Source organism: Vanellus vanellus, assembly GCF_965231255.1.
Source record: "Vanellus vanellus genome assembly, chromosome: 6".
Taxonomy (NCBI): domain Eukaryota; kingdom Metazoa; phylum Chordata; class Aves; order Charadriiformes; family Charadriidae; genus Vanellus; species Vanellus vanellus.
Genome location: NC_138911.1, coordinates 53706333 through 53730065, shown reverse-complemented (window position 1 = coordinate 53730065; position 23733 = coordinate 53706333). Strand labels below are relative to the sequence as shown.

General features: G+C 36.4%; 1 protein-coding gene across 4 annotated transcripts in view; it reads right to left on the bottom strand.

Moving 5' to 3' along the window:
- ARID4A (AT-rich interaction domain 4A) overlaps positions 1 to 23733 on the bottom strand; it is a 49931-nt gene that overhangs the window by 13715 nt on the left and 12483 nt on the right. For all 4 annotated transcript variants that reach the window (XM_082485982.1, XM_082485980.1, XM_082485983.1 and 1 more), the window contains exons 5-13: positions 19594 to 19673; positions 19391 to 19485; positions 18640 to 18772; positions 16660 to 16739; positions 14811 to 14887; positions 12841 to 13007; positions 4319 to 4391; positions 1638 to 1732; positions 1403 to 1500 (exon numbers count right to left, since the gene is read on the bottom strand). In XM_082485982.1, the coding sequence (XP_082342108.1) occupies positions 1403 to 1500; positions 1638 to 1732; positions 4319 to 4391; positions 12841 to 13007; positions 14811 to 14887; positions 16660 to 16739; positions 18640 to 18772; positions 19391 to 19485; positions 19594 to 19673 (898 nt within the window). The remainder of the gene's footprint in view (positions 1 to 1402; positions 1501 to 1637; positions 1733 to 4318; positions 4392 to 12840; positions 13008 to 14810; positions 14888 to 16659; positions 16740 to 18639; positions 18773 to 19390; positions 19486 to 19593; positions 19674 to 23733) is intronic.

The following is a 23733-nucleotide window of genomic DNA, read 5'->3' as shown; positions in this document are numbered from 1 at the left end:
AAGTGCATATAACCTTTTTTTCCTGCTCACAGAAAAGAGCAGTAACTTCAAGAAAAAAAAAAAAAAAAACCAACAACAAAACCCAATAAAAAAAACAAACAAGCCAGAGAAGATTTTTGAAATTAAACAATTATGCACACAATTCAAATGGTGAGAAAGAATACACATAGGCGCCTCCCACAAATTTAACTTCATCCCCGTCCAATTAAGAAATCATGACAGTAAAGCCTAAGGTCATCTACACTGTTCTGCAAATGCGTGACAGCTAAAATCAGCCTAGTATTAGGATATGGGCATACAAACAAGTTACTACCACATGGTAACAAATTGCCATGCATCAGCTACCTGTGTGCACACTAATCCAGTTATAGATGAGAGAAATATGAACCAGCTTATTCCTCAAAGAATAAATATGCAAGTTACAACATACTATCATGTGTCCATACAACATAATAATTTCCACTGTAACAGCAACTTAGTACATATTTACCAGTTACTCTTTTTATGATAAATACTCTTCTCTGTAAAATACAGACCTTAAATATGTGCCCAGTTCAAATCCCACTGAAGATAGTCTGAATATTTTCATCTTCATCAACATTAACGACTCATCCCTATTCAATCAGCCAAATTTCCTTAGGTTCGAGTCAAGAGACCCTCATTCTTCCCTTTTACTCAAAAAGCCCAATTGTTTCTTGTCAAACTTCCAGGAGAATAAATAATAAAAATAATCTTTATTTAGAAAATGATCTTGAAAAGTGTCATTCCTAAAAGGTTTCCATTTCAAAAGTTAAAACACAACTGAAAACCAGTGGTCAGAATAAAAAGATTTATGCATTTTTTTTATTACAAGCAGTGATTTTACTACTTAATACTGTCACATCCACCATAGCAATGTACAAAGTTATGCCTTAAAGCCATTATTCTAAATATGCATATTTACAGATTTCATAAATATGAATCTCAAACATTTCTATCTCTATCAATGTTTTTGAGGAAGCTAAAGAATCTGGTATAAAATTGTCCTCACTGCATGCAGCATCTAAAGACTGAGGACAGAGTCCATTCTTGTTAATCACCATAAATTGCAAAGCTGAATTTGCAAAGGTTTTTTACTAAGTTTCATTGTTGTACTCTGAAATGGCATCATTGCTTGCTGAAAGTGAATGCTTCTTGATAAAAAATGAGTGAAATTCTAATTATTAGAACAACTGGAACTTATGCAGCCCTGAGCATTCCCTCCTTTACTCCAGAGTTTCAGTATTTGACACTGGAAAATGCTCAGAACTGCTCATTAGCTGAAGAACTACTTTTTTGCTAAACTATCAAAAGCTGTTTGAATACTGTACGTGCTACTAAAAAACGGAAAATGTTTTCACCATTATACAATATGAGGACTTACTTTCTATAAGCAGTTTTTACATTGTAGGAAGCAGCTGAGTTCAAAATAGGAATGCCAAGGTCCATATAAATTTGCTTCCATACAGCACCACTCTCAATCTTTGGGGGGGAAAAAAGAAAAAAAAAAAAAGTTTTCAAGTTTTGTTAACCAAGAACATTAAGGAATGACACAGCCACAAGCCATAACCTTTAAGAATTAATAGACATATTTAGTTCAGGAAACATCCAACACTTACATTGTCACACCCACCCTGCTGATACACCAGTCTAAAAAGTTTGAAGAGATTAAGGTCCTTGTAGCCCAGAACAGGTGGCTTATTGATAGGAGTACCTAAAGAAACAAAACCAGAAATAAAAAGTTACCGTGTGGAACAGCAAACTGCTTCTTCTGTTCCTTTAGCACACATTTGATTACTAATATCTTTCTACATTTTAAAATCCGTATTTAATAGTTCTAAGATATATCACAAGTCAGTAGTTTCCAACCAACAATTTAAGCTTCACCCTCTTTTGAATGTATCACATATTTCTGGGTGGTTTATTAGCATAGTGGCACTAACTGCTTGACAACTATGATTTCTCGACCTCCTTTTCAGATTTGTGCAGTAAGCCCCATCCAGTTGGCTGCAGCCCACTGTTCCTCTTTTGAGCAAGGGGACAGCCAGAATTGCAGCAAGCTCTACAGAACACCTGATGAATGCTGGAATTTAGCAATGCATGAAGAGATTAACTCAAAACACTGTGGTCTGGAAGGAATGGGGAAGAAGCAGAAACGCTGGATTAAAAAAAAAGATACACAGGCAAATTGTTAGAATGTGGAAAAGCATAAAGTCCTAACAGGTCATGAGTATTTGGAATAATTCTGCAAAAAAGAAAGAACTCCAATCGCATGAGTGGCAACGATACAAAAAACAATAATTAATTGCAAAAGAGAAATCAAAAGTGACTTGGGGCAAGTGGCTGCATATGTAGACAGTATTCCTCTCGGCAAGGAAGAATATCAAACCTCTTCCCTGCTGCTTCTCATCTTCATGCAATTACATTTGGAATCATTAAAATAATTTTATAGGACTTCGGGAATACTGTCATGATTACATGAATCAAAACATTCATACTGAGAGAACAGAATGTAGAACAAATCTGGTGGGAACAGAAATCTTGCTATAAGGGGTGAGGAGGAAAAAAAGAAAACCAACACAAAACAAACAAACAAACAAAAAAACACAAAAAAAAACAACAAACCAACCATCGGGGGAAAGACTCAGTCCTGACAAAGTGCTGTACATCGCTCAGTCAACATACTAGCTTAAAGAGTAGTTTCTGAACTGAGCCTTCAAATTCAGTGCACAAATGCTTTCTTCTTTTGCCTCTACAAGTCCCCGACATGATCCCTACTTGGTTTTAGTCTAAGAGTGCTTAGGAAAGGGAGTGAGGAAGGAGGACAACAGCAAAGGGGGAAGAATCAGGCTACTAGAAAAGAAAGAAAATTGCATATTAGTTCAGCAGCATAGGTATTTTTCCCCTGGACATAGCCTCTTACTCCCCCAAAGCAGGTTATATTCGAGAAACACTGGTTAAGCACAGGAGGCCTCAAAATTATATTGGATGAACGCCAGCATACGTTGCTATGATACATGATCAATTTCTAAACCTGTGATAAGAACTGGCAATATTGAACAGACTTGGAACTGTTTTTTTACAATTCTGTAGTCTAGAACACACCTCGTTAATAGGGACGCAGAGCCTCTTTTACAAAGGTAACTTGATTCTCCTCCCCCTATTTTAAAACCCAAGAAAAAAGGAAAGGGGGAAATATTCAAACACTACATGCATGTTACATTTTACTCTTCGCTCTGGTTATTTCAAATTCAAGTACATCAACATTTGCTGTACTGTATGTTGCTACAGCAATATCATTCAGGTAACTTTTGTCATGGAAAAAGAAAAAAAGTAAAAAAAGCAGTAGTTGCACTTGTAATCTACCTCCACCAATGTTATTGCAGGATTAATGCTTACAGTATTCAAACTGAAATAGTGAGTTCATGAGTAAAGTGAATAAAATAAATATACTCTGAAAGACAAAAACTCTTTCCAGGCTTAAATATACTTAAAAAAAAAAAAAAAAAAAAAGGGAGGATGTGCAGCCAAGGAACAGATAACCTTCCATTTTAGTGTCAGTCTCATCACAACTGCAAATGTGAATGGCTTATGCAACAACAGTTCCCCCAAGTCAGCAAGTATATCCTGCTCTATACACATTGTGCATGTACTTCCAATATGTATCTTATGCTATGACTCTTAACCATTCCAATTTATAACAGTCTCACCTAATTCTGTAAAGACAGACATTTAAAATATGCTATTTTCCTGTTCTAGCTACTGGACAAAGTAGAATCTTTTAAGTTGTGTCTTCAGGTGAGTATCACTGCTACATCTGTACGTTATTAAGACAGTTCTGCAAGGAGACTTGAAGATGGCACATCTCCCATTCTCTGCTGGTTGAATTTCACCATCCATGAATAGCCGCCTGAGGTTCCAGCCTGAGATTAACAGCAGCAGAGCTCCCAGCAATGGCTGTCACAACAAGAAATCAACCAAGAGCTTATTTAACAGGGATTGTTAACATAAAAAAGGTTTGTAAATGCAAAACAAAAAAGAGCACCTCAGGAAGGATTTCGGTTTTCTTTATGCTCTGTGCTTCAAAGTACTGGAAGCAGACCAGCCACACATGAAAACGGGTAGAAGTGTTTTTCCTTGCACCAGAGTCTAGCCGTTATCCTTTCTCACTGACATGAGAATACGCTCGTAGTAACATCCATACATGTAAAAGTAAGTTTTTGAAGCCATTTAAAAAGTGGCTTTTTCTTTAAAAAAAAAAATTAAATAAAATTAAAAAACAAAAATAATTCAGTGTTACCTCTGTCTTCCATAAACTTGTAAAGCTGTTGGAGGAAGTTGTCCCTCTCTTCAGGATCAAGCTCTTCCTCAGGCTGTGAAAACAAATGCAGTCATAATGAAAACATAAAATATGCAAATTAACAATTTATTTGTACAAAAGCCTAACAACAAGAGCTAAACCCAAACCACTTCCCATTTGGCCCTGCACCCATATAATGGTACAATATGCAGAAAACAAAATTTACTCAGGAGAATGAAGTGCACACGTCAGGAGGAATAAAAGAAAATGCAGGTCAGGGGAAAAGCCTCAATAGAATGTAAGTGTGACCCTCAAAATAAAAACGCTAACATACTTAACATATTGTTCTAACACAATATTGTTATTTACAAGACTGGAGCAGTTCACAAGAACTCTAGGTTTACTTGGTTCTTGTTTGCTTGAGGTTTTTTTTTTGTTTAACTAATCTTCCCTGCCGCCAAAACAGCTAAGGTTGCACAATTCTTTCTCCAACTGTTCCTGTTTTTGATGCTCCAGACAGTATTAATTTTGTGATTAAGTTCCAATGCTCGATTTCAGCTCATATTTGGAAACACTTTTAGAGTCACCTCCATAATTTCCTCAACACATTTATTATTATAAATTCCTCAGTTTTATCTTTACAACTTAAAGCCTCAAAGAGATAAACACAAACTTTATGGTAAGCAGTCCACAGCATGAAATAAAGATTTTCTTTTATTCAGGTGGAAACCATGAAAATAAGGTAAATTTGAGGGGGGTGGGTGGGGTGGGTGGGGAGCAGGGGGGAAAAGGAGGAAATAATGTCTACAAAGCTACATATACTTCATGGAATTCTGATATTCTAGCAGAGAGAAAAAAAAAAAAAAAAAAAAAAAAAGTATCTTTTCCCTGCAATGCTTCACGCATGCCTCTTTCTTCCTGCCAGCCTGGCAATCACAGGGATTGCTGGTAAGGCAGTTTGCACAAGGAAGGCTGCAGCTGTCTTGAAGGAAAGACGTACAGTACGTGTCAAAAAAACTTATCATTACATTATTAAAAATAACAGAAAGTCACAAGCAGTTCCAGAAGGAAACCAGAACTGCAATTTCCATTTCAGTCGTCTCTGCATTCTGTAAACTTTAAGCTTCGGGGCAGGAAGACAGGCAACGAAATGTGAATGTATATGCTACCGTCTTGTTAATCAGAAAGCAATCTGCCCAGCATCAGAATGAATTTCAGCCCTGCCTGCTTCAGTGAATTCGGAGCTTCAAAGCCCAACAGGGATCACCTACATCAGGGAGAAACAATACCTGGTTCTTATTTTCCTTTTTTTTTTCCCCTTGGGAAATAATTAGAGGAAATGAAATGAATAATCACAACATTGTACGGCATCAGTTACCATTTGCCCATACTGCATATTATAGGGATTATATAAAGAGAACAGTTATCTATAGAATTACTATGTTCTTCCAGATTAACAAATGAATTATTGCTATAGAAACCACAGCTTTTTTCTCTCCATCTAGATTGCAAACCAACTTCAAGATTGAGAAATTTCTACCATCTCCTGTAATGTTTACTGATTAAAGGCAATACAACTCAAACTAGGCAAACTAAACGTATCTAAGTAACAGTACATTCAGAAATATTTCTGACTAGTTGAATTCAAGTAATTTTTCTTTTGTGGGCATAATGCCAAACCAGAACTGCTGGTCAGAACAGCAGAAATGTAGGTTAGAAATAGCATTCTTGCAGACAGAATGTTAACCATTCCACTGATACCAAGTATTTTCTGCTGAAGAAAAGCAAAAAGGAAAGATGAAAAGCTTTTACATACTTGCAGGACCAGGGCATAAAATCTGACTGCAATATTCATCCACCTGTGAGAGACATCCTGAATCCTGTACTTACTTCCCTCTGTCGAAGGTATATGAGCTATGTTGCAACCCCTTGACAAAGACAGTCTGAAGCCTGCCTGCTACCAATGCCAGGGTAGACACCAAATCCTCTTGATAGGTGACTCAAATTAGACCTGAATAATTGTCACCAAGGAATAAATCTTTTATCAGCTATTTCAAAGTCTTTTGAGTTTTGGCGAGCAGCAAAAACCAAAGACCAACCCTTTATGGATATGCTTATTGCAAAATTAAGATACATGGATTTTTGTAAGAGGTCATTTTTCACCAAGGACGTGACGTGACACCTTTGCAGGTGTGTCTACTGTTCTGAGTTAAGAGTTGAGTTTTATTGTAAATACATCAACCATTATCTAAGCTGCTGTATCAGCAACCTTAAATGCTGCACACAAAGTGAAGCAAACACCTGAGAAATATTGATGCCACAACCTGCCGTCACCATCTCTGGAGAGCTAAAATTCCCAGCACCTCTTTTCAGTAGGCACCAGAGCGACACTGCTACCCTCCAAAACTCACTTCTCCTATGCAGACACTTATGCACATTTTAGACTGGGGACAAGTAAGTTCATAGGGACAGTTCTTCAAAATAATCTTTCTTAAGAGAGTTCTGTCTCTCCATTTCATTTTTTTCCTATAATGATGTTGCAAAAAAGGGAGACTGTAGCCAAAGGTAAGCCCAAGTGAGAGGCAAAACAATATGAAAATCTTAAGTAGCAGGAGTTCAAAATTGAGACCTTTCTGTTGTTCATCCAATACCCATAACTACATGCAACATGAAAAAATGTGCGTTTTTTTTTTGTCTCCAGGTGACAGGCTGAATTTCATTAAAAAATCTCCAAGATGTCATTTTTTGCTTATTAAAAAGCTGAAATTTTATGGGCTTAAGATTTTTTTTCCTCCTTTCTGACTAGCAGGTCACACCAGTTAGAGAATATTGTAAATAGTAAAACAATGAATTCAACAATGAACATACTCCTTTCCCAACTTAATTTTTCATTGCCTTCCAAGTAATACTAACAAAGTTCAAGTATTTTGTAAAATTATTTTGAGCAAATAAGCACAGCGTAAAACCCACAGAAATTTGTAGAAAACTTGTAACTGGCTTTGCTTCATTTAGTTTCAAGCCACTGTATTCACCATGAGTTTTGACTCTGTCTTTACAATGATTTTAAACAAGAATATAGCTCTGTTATCCTGACTCATCGTTTACTCTACAAAAGATGTTGAAGCTTCTGTGGATGATAACCTGTAGAGCTGAGTGGGAGTGCAAAGGAGGAAATAGTTTATTTCACAAAACAAAGAATGAATCTGTACTTACAAGCACATACACCATATACTCAACCAATATGGGGCTAAGGTACCAGGGACAGATCTTTCTTTTATGTTATTAATAGACTGACAATACCATAAAGTGTTTTGTGAAATAAATAAGAGGAAGAACAATGTGCACAGGATTTGGAGTTCAAAAGAGTATATGATCAAGAGAAGCTGCCAGAATTAGAGCTAATGTAATTTTTTTTGCTTTAGAGTACTTAAATGCGTTTTCATCACTTGCACATTTGCTTTCTGATGCCAAGTTTGAATGCTGATTAAGGAAATGAAAAGAACTAAACTGATTGCAACAAGTTAACAGCTTTACACCATGTGGAGATAACAGTGATCTTAAAATGTTAGTTTCTACCAACAAGAACCAGGAATTGAACCATCCTCAACAACGACTCACTCTAGAGCTGTACCTCAGTTTGCAACTTCTTTGCTCCTCCTTGAGGAGTATTCTGAGAGCGCCTGTTAGCATAAAATTCTGAGCAAGAAAGTCTTTGTAAAGAACATTTGCGCATGGTGTGATGTAGGCCATGCTTCACCATAGTCAAAACTCCTATAAATACATGCATTTATGAGAAAGATGATTAGCTAATCAATGTTTTGCTATTTTTTTAAAGGCTATCCTGCATATTACACATCGCAGCTGCTTAGGTAATTTTTTTTTTTTTTACATATGTAAACAAACTACTTGTTTCAGGATACCATGCTTCATTAACTTTGAAATTACTGTATTCCTGTATTTAATTTTTAGTGTCAGCTTTTTCAATGTTATCTTAAAATACACATAGGTTGCAACAGAAATGGAGGAGTCAGGTATTTTATGCGGTCTCCCACAGTCACTTAGAGAAAGACTACGTGAGAAACAAGAAAAACTTTGAGACAAAATGGAAGTATTTTAATAGATGACTAGTGATCATTTTTAGGAATTACAAGCTTTCTAAAACACATCATGGATTTCATGTACTTGTCCTTCTTTTAAGGACTTAGCAGTAATAAAAGATACGGTAATGACTTATCATGAGAACCGAAATCCTTGGTTATTTGCAGAACAGGTATATTGGAAAATGCTTCTGGCAATTTCCCTGCTCAACCACGTAAAGCAACTCTGACCGATGTTTCTTGATGCTGCTGTGATGCAAGAACCCTAAAAACCTTAAAATGAATATGCGGTATTAAACATACTACAGATACATCCTGCAGGTGACTGTCAAAATGAAGACTAAGAAAATTGCTCTAATCATACACCTGGAGGTGCTGCAACTCTTTCTTCAATGAAGCATGGAGACAGCTAGCTGGAATTTTTTTCTTAACATTTTTTGCACGTTCCATTGGGGGGAGAGAGGGGAGAACAAGGAACTGCTATTAAAGTGACATACATAAGTTGAAACAGTCTCTCAAAGATGGTGTTATAACCGATGCTACAGGTAAGATAGAAATCTCTTTTTCTGGCTCCTGATATTGTAAAAAGATATGATTTTGTAACTGGTGAAATTCAAACTCTAAAGAACGAATTCCTCAATTTTACATTGAAGTTATGTGAATGTCTCTCTTCAGAACACATACTGCAAATATAGTTCAAAAAACTGCACGTTAAAACCTTGATTCTTTTGGAATCAGAATGGCCTACAGGGAGACTGAGAGGCAAACCCAAATGTTGCCTACGTGTTCCCTTGTAAAATGGGGAGTATTTGGCTATTTAATCCTGAGAAACAAATACATATGATTTCTTCCCTGACAGAACAACTTAAATACAAGCAAATACAGTAGTACATATATTCTAATTTTTAATTAAAATCAGGTAATAATCCAAAAATTTCTATTTCTGTGTGGAGATACTGGAGTTTAGAATTTCTCTTTCCTTTTAGTTGCAGTGCATTCTTTGACTGCCAAAACACAGTTAATTCTCTTATTTTGACAAGTTGAAAACTAGGTAAGAACCAAAAGCAATATTCAGATTTTTAAGTGGATTCAAACCAATTGTGTGATTCTTTAAATTTCCCATTTGATAAAGAATTTTTTTTTTATAGTACCTCCTGATTTTTTCCACTTCTTGTGACACATGCAGTGTGTGGTCTGCTATTCAAACTTCACATTGAGAATGAAAACTAATCCTGAGTTGCACCATATATTGCAATTATTGCCAAAAATCCAACAATTTGAACATGCTGAGCAACTCAGTAAATGTCATCCCTGTTAAAGTCAATGACAAGCAATTTCCACATTTTTCTCCTTCATAGTAAACTCTGGACCATACAAGTCAGTTACCATCGACGAGGAGGATTAGCATCTCACCACCACCATATTGGTTCCCACTCCTCAGCTTACAAAAGCCGTCAAAGAACCATGTAAAGCCTGGAATCCCTGTTGTACCAATTCTACCATACTCTTTGAAATGTCACGAAAGGCAGCACAATTAGAAAGACAGACTCTGTCCAAACAAAGTTACAGATTTTAACCCAGCTACTGGAAAAATGATAGGATCTATTATCACCTACTACAGTAGGTCTCTCTGCTCCATTACCATTATAAAATATCCTACTTCAGAAAAACAGGATCCTTTCCATACCCGGAATTAGACTCTTCTGACTGACTTTATGCTCTCATTATATATTAAGTAGGTCTGTGTCCATTTGATCGATTTAATGAAGGCCTATCCTTGCTGGTCAGCAGCTGGCCGGGCCTTGACAGCAAAGCTGCTGTGCATTTCCAAAGACGGGGGGGGGAAGGATCATTTTTAAAATCTCAAATCTCCCTCCCATCTCCAGTAATATAACAGTTTGCAGTTCCAAAAAAAAAAAAAGGTCCACTGAGAAAATTCTGGCACAGGACAGACAGAAGCTATTTTGACCTTGATTAATAAAGGAGAAACTCTACAAAATGCAAATGCAAACATTGAGTAATTCAACATTTGTAGTCAAATAAACGCAAGGCAGTATCATTCACTTGTCGATTCTCTCTGCAACCAGTATCACTGCCTTTCTAAGGGAAAACAGAAATTATGATAAATTCCCTAAATGCTCTCTAATTGTAATATCTAGCATGGTCCACAATTAGAATACATATAGTAACAGTTGAATCAGGAATTTGATTTAATAGGCTGGAATGACAGATGACAGTTCTGCTCTGACATAATCTAAAAAGATTAACATCTATCCTCTGCTACATACCTTCAGCACGAAGATGCCCACCTTATTTTTACACATCTACTTGTCACCTGGAAATAATGGATTCTACAGCTCTTCCTACCAGCACACCTACCTGTCTGGAATCCTTTGCTCCACTACTCTACCTTTAGAGTATCCTTTAAAAATAGCCTCTATTTATTTTACAGGAATGCCTTTTTTTTTTTTAAACCACCAAGCTCCCCCCTCCCCCTTCTTTGTTTGAAACACACAGCACTTTCCTGCAATAGCCACAAAAAATGACACGAAAAATGGATTCTAGAAAACTAGTACAGCAATCCTTGATTTTTAGTGACTGATAGTCTGCAATTTTAACCAACGTTAATACAAACAGACCTATACAGATTGCAACAGTTCACACCCTGCAAAATGTGGCCTATTCAGTCCTTTTCACTGCAAACAGAGGAAAAAAACCCAGAGGATTTTATATTCTGCACACATTCATCCTTATATTTATCTAATCGTACCATTATTCTCACACAGACATCTACTCCATTTTCCAGAACACTGTTATCAAGACATAAAATTAACACCTAAAAATAGATTCTTATTGTCTTTTTTTTTTTTTTTTTACCTGGAAAGATCTACCCTGGCTGCATGCTCCACCAGACAGTTCCCAGATCAGAAATTTAAGTCAAATCCGCATTCTTAACAACCGTGTTAACGTTTAGAGATTAAAACACAGAATCCTTACCTAGGAGCTGCATTCTTTCAAATGTAAAATGGTTTTACTTCCTTTCTATCTAATCTGCCCACTGCCTGGACATATTTCAGCCTGACTTCCAAATATTTGCTGGCTTTCTCTCTCCCTGCACGGCATCCGCAGTTATACGGCATTACTTACATTCTCTTCCATATTAAAAAAAAAAATATTAAAAAAAAATAATAAAAATAAAATCAGACATTACACGAAAGGCAAAGAAAAGAGACAGCCCATTTCAAAGCATCTGGCAAGCCTCCCCCTGGCCGCCGGCCAAGCCTCCGCGCCAGTGCCCGCTCTGCCCCCCCCCACCATACACACACCCCCCCACAGCCCGCCGCCACCCGCTCCCCCCCTACGCCCCCGCGCATGCGCACTGCCGACCAACAGCCGGTTGCCGCGGCAACGCCGCCGGCCGCCTCCGAGTACGAACGGCCATTCTGTGCCCGGGCCGACAACGCCGCGCGCTGCGGGGGAAGACAGAGGCAAACGGCGTTTCGCCTTCCCCACAAGACAAACTTCATTATTTATTCCTCCCCCCCCCCCCGTAAAGGAAGGAAAGTTTCCGAAGGTATTGTGAGAATCTTACGAGAGAAAAAAAAACAGACCAAACAAATCCCGCAATCAAACACCACCCCCCCACCTCCAAACAGAACATCAAGGTTAAAAACAGGCAGCAGAAATAAAAGGCAATTCTGTAAGTACAGTTTCGACGGCACCAGGAAACTCGTTAACTTTGTGGAAAAGGAGCCACTCAAAAGCATTCCAACGCAGAAAACCCCATTACCGTAAATACTAGACACAAAGCCCGTCCGCGCCGCAGCGTTCCCAACCCCTATTACCAGCGCTGAGAAAAAACCCTAACACCTACAGAGGTAGCTCCTCTACTGCTCTTAAACACCGTCTTAGGCACCAAAACCAGGACATGGCTTTAACAGGGACTGAGCGTTAAGCTCATACTTTCAGCCTATTGCTCCTGCTTTAATAGTTTGTCTTTTTTTTTTTTTTTTTTAATCAAACTGTTTTCAGAATGAAGTTATTTTGTATATAACCTACATATAAAGTACAAAAGAAAAATACAAAGTTACTTTTATCTAAGTTTGGATTACTACTGTTAGGCTTAGCATCATTTTTTTGTTTATGTCTCTCCTTTTGACCCTGATTCTATCACTCTTTCTCTGCCTCTAATTCTTAATTTCTGAGATTTGTCTCTAATTTCTGCACTGGGTAACAGGAGGCAAGATGCCACTGCTCACAAATCCCAATAAAGATGGCTGAAGCAAAGAGAAGATGAACAGGTCTGAAAAGACATTGGAGTGAGTATGTGAAGTCCCGAGAGCAAAATGTTGGAAAGCACAGGATCTTTACGCATACAAGTTATTCAATTATCTTTGAAGAACGACTAAAATTGCCCGGACTTACCACTACTTCTTCTGTTTTCTCTTCTCTCTTTTCTTCCTCTTCATCAGTTTCCGCAGCAGCTCCATCTTCCTCATCACTGCTTGAGGACTCCAGAATTTCACTTATGTCCATTTTCCAGATCCGAGGAACACCCTTTGTGTCGAGAAACGTGCTTGCCTCCCGTAGCCCTACAGAAGAAAGGGCCCTGGTTTCACCTCATCCGCAGTACTCACAGTTGCAAAGCATTTTTTAATTTCCTTTTCACATTCTTGTAAATCACAATGCCAATTTAAACCAAAAATGGAATTAAGTAATAAAATATATACCTCAGCTTTAAACACTCAGTTTACACACTTCAAGACTGTCAAATTTTAAAGATCAACTATCAGCAATTCAGGTTTAGAGTCGAGAACACCTATCCCACACACAGCATCCAGTTGTTTTCCATGCATAGGTCTCCATGAACATTACTAAGGTTCACACCTATATATGTGAACTGTACCCAAAGATAAGCACCTATACTTATCCACATCTATTCTGTGCAACTGTGAACTGTTCTGTTTATGTATGAAAGAGAGAAATATTGTAATAAAGCTACTGAGAAAAGTAAAACCATCACAATTAGATCAAGTACCATGACTGACTTTATCCTTTCTGAAGTATCTTCATGTTTTAAGTTCAGATTGAAAAAAAATTGCAACTGTTTTGTTTAAGAGCACTGCCTAAAGAGATGTTACATGAATGTCTGGAACAGAGGACAAATGGAATGGTGAAAAGTCACACTTGTACAGTGGGAATAGTTTGAATTCTCTTCCTTGAAGAGGTGCTCCAAGGGGGAAAGGACAAAGCAAAACAAACCCAGATAAACCCAAAACATGACCCCCAGACATAATAAAACTTTAACAAAGAGGAATCAGAATACCCAAAAGAGGGACTTATTGCAATGAACCATTCACAGTGTTGCTGGAGAAGAAAAGGCACCAGTTTTTCACAGCTGCTGAGAGAGTAATGTCCGGAAAACTGTCTAAACTTTTTTTTTTGAAACCGTTAGTACCTTTCGTTCCACAATATTCCTTCATGGCAATGAATGTTACAACCCAATTACGTTCTGCAAGAAAAAAATCCCTTTCTTCAATTTATCTTAAACCTGGCATCTCATCATTTTTTTGGCTGTTCTAAAGTTCCTGTACTGTGAAACAGATATTAAGAAGAAAGTATAAGAGAAATCATTAAGAATTACACAAATCAGTCAAAACCACCGCAACCTTTCATTTGCAAATACCACGTTAAATCTTTGCTTGTTAAGGAGCTGTTCCACACCTCTACTTAAACCCAAGGAACTGCTATTGTTGAGTGGGGAGAGGTTCGTTGCTGGGTTGGGCTTTTTAAAATTATTTTAAATAAATACATTTAAAATATTTCTCCTCAACAAAGTTTGTGGTTTGAGGTCTGATTGGGAGAAACAAAACAAAAAGAATTATTTACACTAAAGCGAGAATCTGGCCTTTTACAAGCTCACTAAAAACATGGATTATTGTAGTCACATTGTCCATCCATCCAGAAATCAAGTTCTGTAATTATACTTTTAAACCAAATATTATTCAGAGGCAGGCTGTTCTAATAAAGTTTACACCTTGTTGTCAAGGTATTGTTAATGTAAAGGCAAAGTGGTTTGAGCAATAGCACAAAACTTTAGTGTTAGGAGATGTAACTATATATTCCATTGTTCATGACATTTCAAATACTCTACTTTGAAAATACTCTATTCACTTTCCAGGAATTTGGAGTGGATCAAAAGTACTCTTTTAATACTATTTTAATAATAAGGCAGCTATATACAAAGTTTCTCTAATTTATCACATTTGAAATTGTTTGCAAAATATCCAAGAACAATTATCAGAAATAAACAGGCTGCCATTTATCTGCAAAAGTTAAAAGTACTATTGCACAAGATTAAATTCTAGGTGTTTTAAAAAAGTATTCTAATTTACCTTTTTTAGGAGAGGACTCGGATTTTGGTAAATTCTGAACATCTAGTTCTTTAATGTCTTTTCTTGCTACTGAGTAACTGAAAAAGAATAAAGTTCTTGTATTACTTTTAAATCACAGTAAAGCAAGTGTTTGACTTAGAAAACCAGCAATTTCTAAAATTTTCAAGATTTATCATTCACTTTCAAGGTCCTTTCTAACAACTAAGTGCTTAAGGCATTTGTTATCGTAGGTCCTAATACAAAATTCAAACACAGAGTAAGTTTCCAATCTTTCTTTGAAATTCAGATACTAAAATAACCCTTGTAATTGAATAATTAAGAAAAGTTTGTAAAGCTTCTTTATTCTAAGTGCTTAACCTGCACAAATTTGCAAAGGTGAAATACTCTACATAGGCAATAAATGTTTTCTAAATTGAAAATATTCACATCAATCAACAGTTGCTACCCAAAATAGCAATCTAGCTAAGATGAATAAAGAAGCCCTCTATTTTCAAAATGCATTTCTACTAGCACAGAACAACAGTAAGCCAAATTCACATATCTGCACTGATAAATAGATGATTTTTATTTTTAGATTACAAAAGCGTTCTCACAACAAAATGTATGGAAGTTGCTCTGTTCTAAAGTTATACTGAGTATTCAGTTACTGAATTACTACAATAGAAATGCTAACCAACCTGCAAGGAAAGCCTTACAAGTGAGTTATTATAATAAGATTTTTTTTCTTCTTTCATTATTTCAGAAAAACTGGAGTAAAACCTCAGGAATTGGAGGCCGTCATTTTCTGAAGTTAAAGCCATAATACTATGAGGAAAAAAAAGTAAAACAGAGCAAGTCTGCATGCTTTTCCAATAACATTCTACCTTCAATATATAAAGAACCAGACTTATCCAGATGATACATGTCTACATTAAGGCCACAATGAATAAAGTTTTCAGTTACTTGAAATACATTTCAGTAATCAAGTTCTCACACTCTACTCAAAATCATGGCCATTAAAAAAAAAAAAAAAAAATCACATTTTTTTTACTTTGAAAGGAAGAGGGATAGAGGGGTGACAGCTGGCCTTCAGCAAGGAAGTTTTCAGTGACAGTATGTTGAAACATGCATTAGAAGTAAGGATGAAGAGAAATAAAGGGAAACAGCTTTAAAAAACAGTCTTCATACTCTTTTGAATATATTATTCCTTAAGTAAGACACACATGTCTGTCTCTCCCGCCTCCCCCTTTTGAGAGAGATGGACTAATAGGACCTTCCTTTCTTTTTACAGGAATCTTGTTCAGATTCTGTAGAAATTTTAATTAAGGAGTTACTTTACATTCACTTCTTTATTAAAAAAAAAGTAGATTAAACACTTTAAAACTTTGCTATTTAAACAGCCATGGACATCTGGGCACTGGAGGTAATGAGTCAGATATCCAAACTACTACAAGAGACACCCATAAAGGCGTAATAATTAAGACATTAAGGAATATAATTAGAACCAAACTCACACTTCAAAGAACAGGAATCATCTAAAGTGTTAACACCTCTTTTTTCTGAAGTAGTTGTTTTTTTGGTTTTGGGTTTTTTGTTGTTGTTTTTTTTATTTTATTTTTTTTTAAATTAAGGAACACCAGAAACTTTACTAATCCAATGAACTCTTACAGTACACACAATGTAAAGGACAGTGAGTAAAAGCACAGACATAGTTAGCTGGACATGGACTATGGATGACAAATGTGTACAACCAGCATTACACAAAATTATACCCTTTCCTTTTGGAAGAAATAATGTCTTCAGAAGCAATACATAATTAGTTTTGCATTTCTCTCCCATATATATCTAATGAAAGTAAGCCATTACTTACAATTTGGAATCGGCAAAGGATCGAACTAAACACTGGTCCTTTTTCACTGTGACGTCATCATTACAGCTGGGAGACACAACCTGAAGTTTCAAATAAAACACTTTTTTTAAGAAAAAAATAAAAAAGCTGATCTTGAAAGGAAAGAAAGATGGACAGCAGGAAAACCGCTGTTTTCCTGCTTCTTCTATTATAATTCCCAGTTCTGAGAAAAGAAACCTACTCCAATTTATGTTACTAAGGCCAACAACAAAAAATTTCAAGCACCAGTTTACTTCAAACTATTAATTTTACTTGTTATGTACAAGCTATAAGAGTTGGCAATTTCATTTGAACACTCAAAACTAATCTACTGGAGTGACACCATGGGATTCTGTTTATTCACTGCTTTTTTTCCTCTTTTCATACAAAACCTGTTTACAGCATCTGTTTAAGAAGTCACAGACACACTTATTTTATACCAGCTTCTGATCTTTGGCATTCCAAGGGAGAGGTAAATAGCAGGGTTTTTTTTGAGGTGTGGATTATATAAATTAGTGTGGAACCCAGCACATCCTTCTAAAGCAGTATCATGTCCAAGTCTAAAAAGGTGATAAAAATGCGTTTGCAGTATTTGTATTACCACATAGAGAACAAGTTTACGTTCTGCTCTAGATCATATACAGACAGAAAACGTCAAATGCAGATGAACTTCTGTATCTACCAGGACTCAGTGGGAGCTGTGCCACCCCATTCAGATGAGTCAGAAGTTTTACCCCAAAAGTCAAGACAAGACATTGCTGTTTCTCAGGTAGCAGAGAACAGAACGGGTACATGGTCTCCAGTAACTTAATTCCCTAGTTAGAACCCCATTAAGTTAAAATACGCTGTTAGTAAAAGGATATACAACAATCAGAACACGTACAATACCACATTTCACATTTTAAACAGACACATACAGCTGGATAAGCCAGTGTCAACTATTCACCCTACATTACACCATAATGTTCTTTCAAGGAAGGGAAGACAACTGGCCTGTGTAGTTAGTTACCTTTTGATCCTGCATTCACACAGAGAAATAAAAAATTAAACTAAGTTAGAAGATTGTAACAGCTGAGCTCTTCCCAGGTAACCCTGAAGACTCTAAATCAAGGGCTACAGAACACACAGTTAAATAAATAAAGTCTGCAAAAAATCGTGAACCAAACCTCTCTGTTTAATTCTCCAAGTAATTTTTAAAAAAAAAACCACATCTCTGATGGATGACAGAAGATGTGTGTTCAGCTAGTCTGACAATATTTAAAGTTTACTAAAGAAAGCAACTTCTAAGCTGCATCTCTAGACTTTTCTGTGTGTATAAAGGATCTGCAAAGTGTCTACCTTTACAGCACAAGTCTACTTGTACTTGATAATAAATATATATTAAATAAATTCAGCAATAGCAATGAACGCTGTATCCTATACTGACAGCCAAATAAAAATAACTACCAACCTCTACTGCTAGAGTAGCTGGCCATTTACGTAAATGCAAGCATGAAAGAAACCAGTATTTTAAAAAATTAAGAGTCTAAGGAAAAAGGCAAGCATTAAATACAAAAAGATAAAAATTCCACCGCAATTAAGATTCATACATCTAGCTGTGCTTAAATTGCCTGGGAGTGCAAGTCCTAACATATAGATTGTAGTTTTAGAAGAAAAATTATTGTTACATACTGATCATTTTATGTGCAGTTTTGAAAGACTTAAGAGTATAAAACTAACTTACACATACACGTTAATCTTTGCTCTCCTACTTTTCATAGATACTGCTGAATATTTGTATTCTTAGAAAATATGGGCAGCAGAGCTTCGCCTGACTACATTTGTAACTTTGCTGTAAAAGCTGTGGCGTTCGCAAACCATCCTATCCAGGAAAAACCACTGTACAAGTATATAACAAGTCAGATGACACTCTTGCCTAAAAAGGTATTAGTAGTAGAGACATCAATGCCTTAAGCAACTTACCAAAGCTGGATACCAGTCTGCCTTCTCAGAATTACAAGTCACACTCACAACTTTGCCAAGCAATTCATCATTGAGGCGCCTTTTATCTTCATCCTCTTCTTCACTACTTTCTTCTTCCTTTTCATCTTCAGTACTAAATTATTAAAACATACAGTATTTTAAAGTTTTCATCTGAAGTTAATATTTGAAAGCAAATACAGCTTACAACCAGTCTTTCTTCCTGTTCTGCAAAGCTTCAAAATCAAAACTAGAATTTTAAGAACTGAAATTGCTTGAAATACTTAAATATTAAGTGCACTTACTTAGTAAGAGGAATTTTGTAGAAATTCTTTCCAAGTAGTAGTATTTTACAACAGCATCATGTTGGAATTGGAGGCATGAATCAGGATTTGATTGTGCAGACAAACAAAGAGAAACGGTCTCTACCCCAGAAATTTAAAAGCACCTTTTTTTCCTACTTTGTGCAGTATAAAGAAGGTTAAAAATCCTACATTTCCTGGCATATGAGTTCCTAATATATGAAAGCAGCATGAACATTCTTAGGGCTACTACACAGAAAAAAACTGTCAATTTTGTAATACTGCCAACATATGAACACGTCTGCATGAACCCAATTACTTAAGTCCATAAGCTGTGCATACAACTTACACGTTAGAGCATTCAGACCATTACGGTTTCAATGATACAACTTCAGTTTTAGTAATGGAAATGAAAGGAAAAGAAAGCAACAGAGCACTATATCAAAACTCACACAGGAAGAGATGATCTTCTTCCTCTATTAGATTTCTTCCCAATAACTGGAGTTCCAAAGTGCTCTGGATTGGTTAGTGGCAGTTGATCAAGTGTCTACATGGAAAGAGAGGAGAGAAAATTAGTTTGCAATTTCTTCTTATTATAAAAAAATAATAATAAACTAACTACTTAATTTTCATTGCATGTCCATCATTGCCTTACCTCACTTTCTGCAAAGTGCCTTTCTCCCTTCAAGCATAATGAAGTTCGTCTCAAGGTCCTTTCATCACCATCATCAAAAACTAGTATGAACACAAGAAAACACATTGGCACAAGATTATCAGATCTCTTTCCCAAGCTGACAAAACAAGTCTAATACTTATCTCAGTTTTGAATATTCTCCAAAACATGACTTCCAAGACCTCGATTTAAACACAAGAAAAACAAAGGGTGGCATTCAAGATCCAGTCTAAGAACAGATAACATTTTCACGCAGAGATTCAAGCCAATATAAAAGTAAGGCTTTTGGATACAATAGTCTCAGTCTCATTTAGACATCCTTCTTATCAATACACTGCACATTTCAAACCATAGCTACTGGCTGCATACCAGTTACTATTATTTAACAATCTTAGGGTTTTGTTTGGTTTTGTGTTTTCTTTTTACCCTATCCATTTATTCTTTACTCATGATACCTTTCAATTCTCTCTCTTGCTACAAACACCCTCACAAAACCACAAATTGAAGGGAAAGAAAACCAAGTGGGATAGTTTTTTGCTACACTATCAATACTGTGCTACCAACACACTGGGAGTACTGGAAACTTGCAACTGTAAGTCTGATCAGTTTATAAAAACTACTTAGTAGACATTGTGTTCTCTTAAAACTCATGCATAAATGAAAGGGAAGTTTCATCCATTTCCTTCAATACACAGCTGAAGAACACCAGAATGCTACGAGGCTACTGCAAGCTTTGCCCTGAGAAACATCTACTCTTTAGTCAATTTAAATAAAACCTTTCCACGAAAACTTCCTTGAAGAGACAGAAAGAAGTTACTTCTTCCCCCTCACCCCTGGTTCAGATGCCACTGTCTGAGTCACATGAACAGGCCCTTTTCAAAGAGCAGAGACCAGGTAGCTGCACTCTGGCATTCCAGTAAGGTAAAAGTTTATTTGTATGGGTCAAAGTGCAAAATATATTTAAACCACTTGAAATACGCTTTGTCCAGTAGTGAACTTCCATAAAAATAAACAAACAAACAAAATGAAATTTCAAGAGTGTTGTGCACATCAGTATGATAATTTTGGCATACTTCTACCAAAAAAAAAAAAAATTCTCTTTAGCTAGCATGAATATCGAATATACGTGTACTGTTAGCAAAACCACAGATTGGCTGCAGCAAGAAAAGCACTTATTTTATTTGTCAAATAACTAAATAGAACAGTCACATCCTCATAATCTTTGATTAAAACCATAGACTGCAATAATAACTATATAAAAACGTATGAATACAAATTTAATGAAGCTTGATCAGATAAGCTTTAAGGTTCCTCCATCTTCAGAGTAGAGATACTGCTGTGGTACGCTCCGCTACTGAATTATCGTAATGGCTTATGTTCTAGTACTTGTACACACAAAGCAACTAACTTTTCTCTCTCCAAAACCTAGTATTTTAAGAATGGCAGATACCTATATGCCTAATTAGCTATACTAGTTAATAATATTTTCAAAACCTTTAAAATAGAAATACCATTAAGACCTACCAACAGCAATGTTAGTATGTTACTCACAATCTTCTACTTCAGCTTACAGCTCAGGGAAGCCATTGCTGTGACACTTTGCACTAACTTGGAAAGCAAAGTATGAGCTCTTCCCATCCACATTATTAACTCAGCATTGGTACCCACTGACAAGCTAAGTGCAAAGACCAGAGCACTCAAATTAATTCTGAAGTTCACTGCTGTCAACAGGTTTACATTAATTAAAAAAACCCACACATCCATGCCACCCCTTGGACGTTTAAGTTTCATTACCCACTCCAAATATGCCACTTATCAGCTCTCCCTGCACACTTTGATAACAATTTTTCATTGGCATATTTTTGAGTTTGAGCGTGGTTTGGCTGGTTGGGATTTTTGTGTCTTTTAGATGTTCTGTGCACCCTACAGCGCGCGCCATTTTTTCATTGCTCTGAAGAGAATTAAAAGCAGATTAGCATAATTATCCTTTGCCAAACACATTCAGAACTGAAGTCAAAGTACTAATTTTTCACAAATAGCCATTTTAGGGGACACATGGCTGGTGACTGGCAACAAGTAACTATTGAAAAAAGTAAACAGAACCTGATACTTGCCAGTGAAGAAAAAACACCAAAATCAGTCAAGTTTATCCCCAATTTTGGAAGCTCTACGTATTTAATTAAAACTAGTATAGTAGAGAAAGTCAAGCAATCCATTCACAAACTAGAACAGTTTTCAAACTGAAGCCAGTCAGCAAAGAGCCTCTGTATCATATTGCAGAGCATATCAAACTCAAAACTTGTATTTCTTCTATTTCCCAAATTTAATTTTTTTTGACATATACAATTTTTTTCATCCCTAAAATATAAAATCTTATAAATACTGAATGTTAAGTAACATGCACTAGTAAAACACACCAAACTCTACTTAAATTAGGATGCATAAGGAAATTACAACAAATAAGAACCATGTGAGATACTCTGCTTTCCTGACCTACAACAAACATGCAAGTTAACTTAGAACTTTGAAAGTCACCTAATTAGATATTCCCGATCAACATGAGATAATTGTAGGTTGCAAAATGCATTTGCAACTGCAGAAGTGTCAACTTCATAAATTTGTATTTCACTTCCATGGACAAAACAACATGGAAGAAAAAATAATTAATGCTGGATAATTATGTTTTCCTAATCACTCCTCAGACCCAGAGACAATGAAAGCATGAGTATCTTTCAGAGCTTGGCAGTCATGTTTTCAGTCCTATTCCTAGTTTCATACCTGAATGAAGCCTACTCCACGCTTGAAAAACAGCCCTCTTCCTACAAGCCTTTTCCTTCCATTTCTCACGTTGAAGGTACGGAACCGGCCTGTTCTAAAAAAATCTGCTTGTCCCTTGCCATATAGGGAAAAAGTGCTAGGCAACTCTACATTTTCCAGATGAAACACGTGGATTACAAAAAAGAAAACAGAAAAAAACCCAAAGCCCTTTCTGAAAGACTTCTCCTGCCCTAAGAGGAAAGCCACTCCTTCTGAATGGATAGACTACTTTCATACAAGAGGCAGTTATCACACAAGTTCAGAAAAGGAAGGTGGAGAAACACAAATTCTCAGACCTCCATGAACTACAGAGGGTCAATGAATTGGCATAACCATTAAATCAAAGTGTGGAAAAATATCTCTGTTCAGCAGCCATGTGAGAGTGTCCTGACTGGGGAAAAGAAAATGCATGGCACAGTGTAACAATGTGCCATTCCTTCAAAGGAATGAAGTCCAATGTTCCATTTTACCATGGTAATTTTCTTCCAGGACTGAAGTTTCCATCTTGATGGGGACAAGTAGGGAGAGAGGTAGAAGGACCATGAGGGGCAGAAACAGGCAACACTAATATCTTTGTTATTCCAAAGTAATTTAATTGCTTCAAGGATAAACTGAATCTTTCTTTGACCATGTAAGAGTTTTTAGATATATAAGCAACTGTCTGCTCATTCTACAACGATTTATGTTGTGGATATGCAACAGCATCTGCTACTGAGCTGCACAACTTACGAGCAAAACATCATCTTTGCAGAACAACAGTGTGTAACAGAACAGCATAAAAAGAAAGATTTCCTTAGCTAAGTTAGTGATCGCTTCATAAAGTGTCAGTGGAGAAAGGATAGCACCACTTTTCATACAAAAATATCAATTATTTGAATTACTAAAGTGGGGCCAAGTAAGAAGTCTCTCACAAGTCTTCACAATGCATGAAATATACTGTAATTGTAGCTACTTTAAACTTGTTTCTCTTCTAGCGAAAATACTTATTTGCACCTGACTGAAAGGTTAATCAGAAACATGCATTGATAGTCTCAGCACTTTTAAAAATACATACCTTTCTTAAACTAAGTAGGTCTTATGGTTTCGATCTCTTTTAAGAAAAATCTACTTCATTAAAGTACCATTCGTACAACTGCCACCCTATGCATGACTTTTTAATGCTACTCCTAGAGACTTTAAGAGAATGTCTTTTCTATGTACAGTATCATACATCAAGGATTTCATAAATATAAGCAGTAGGGCGGATGGCACACTTTTGGCTACGCAATACTTTGATACTATGATAGCAGTCACGTCGGAACTTAA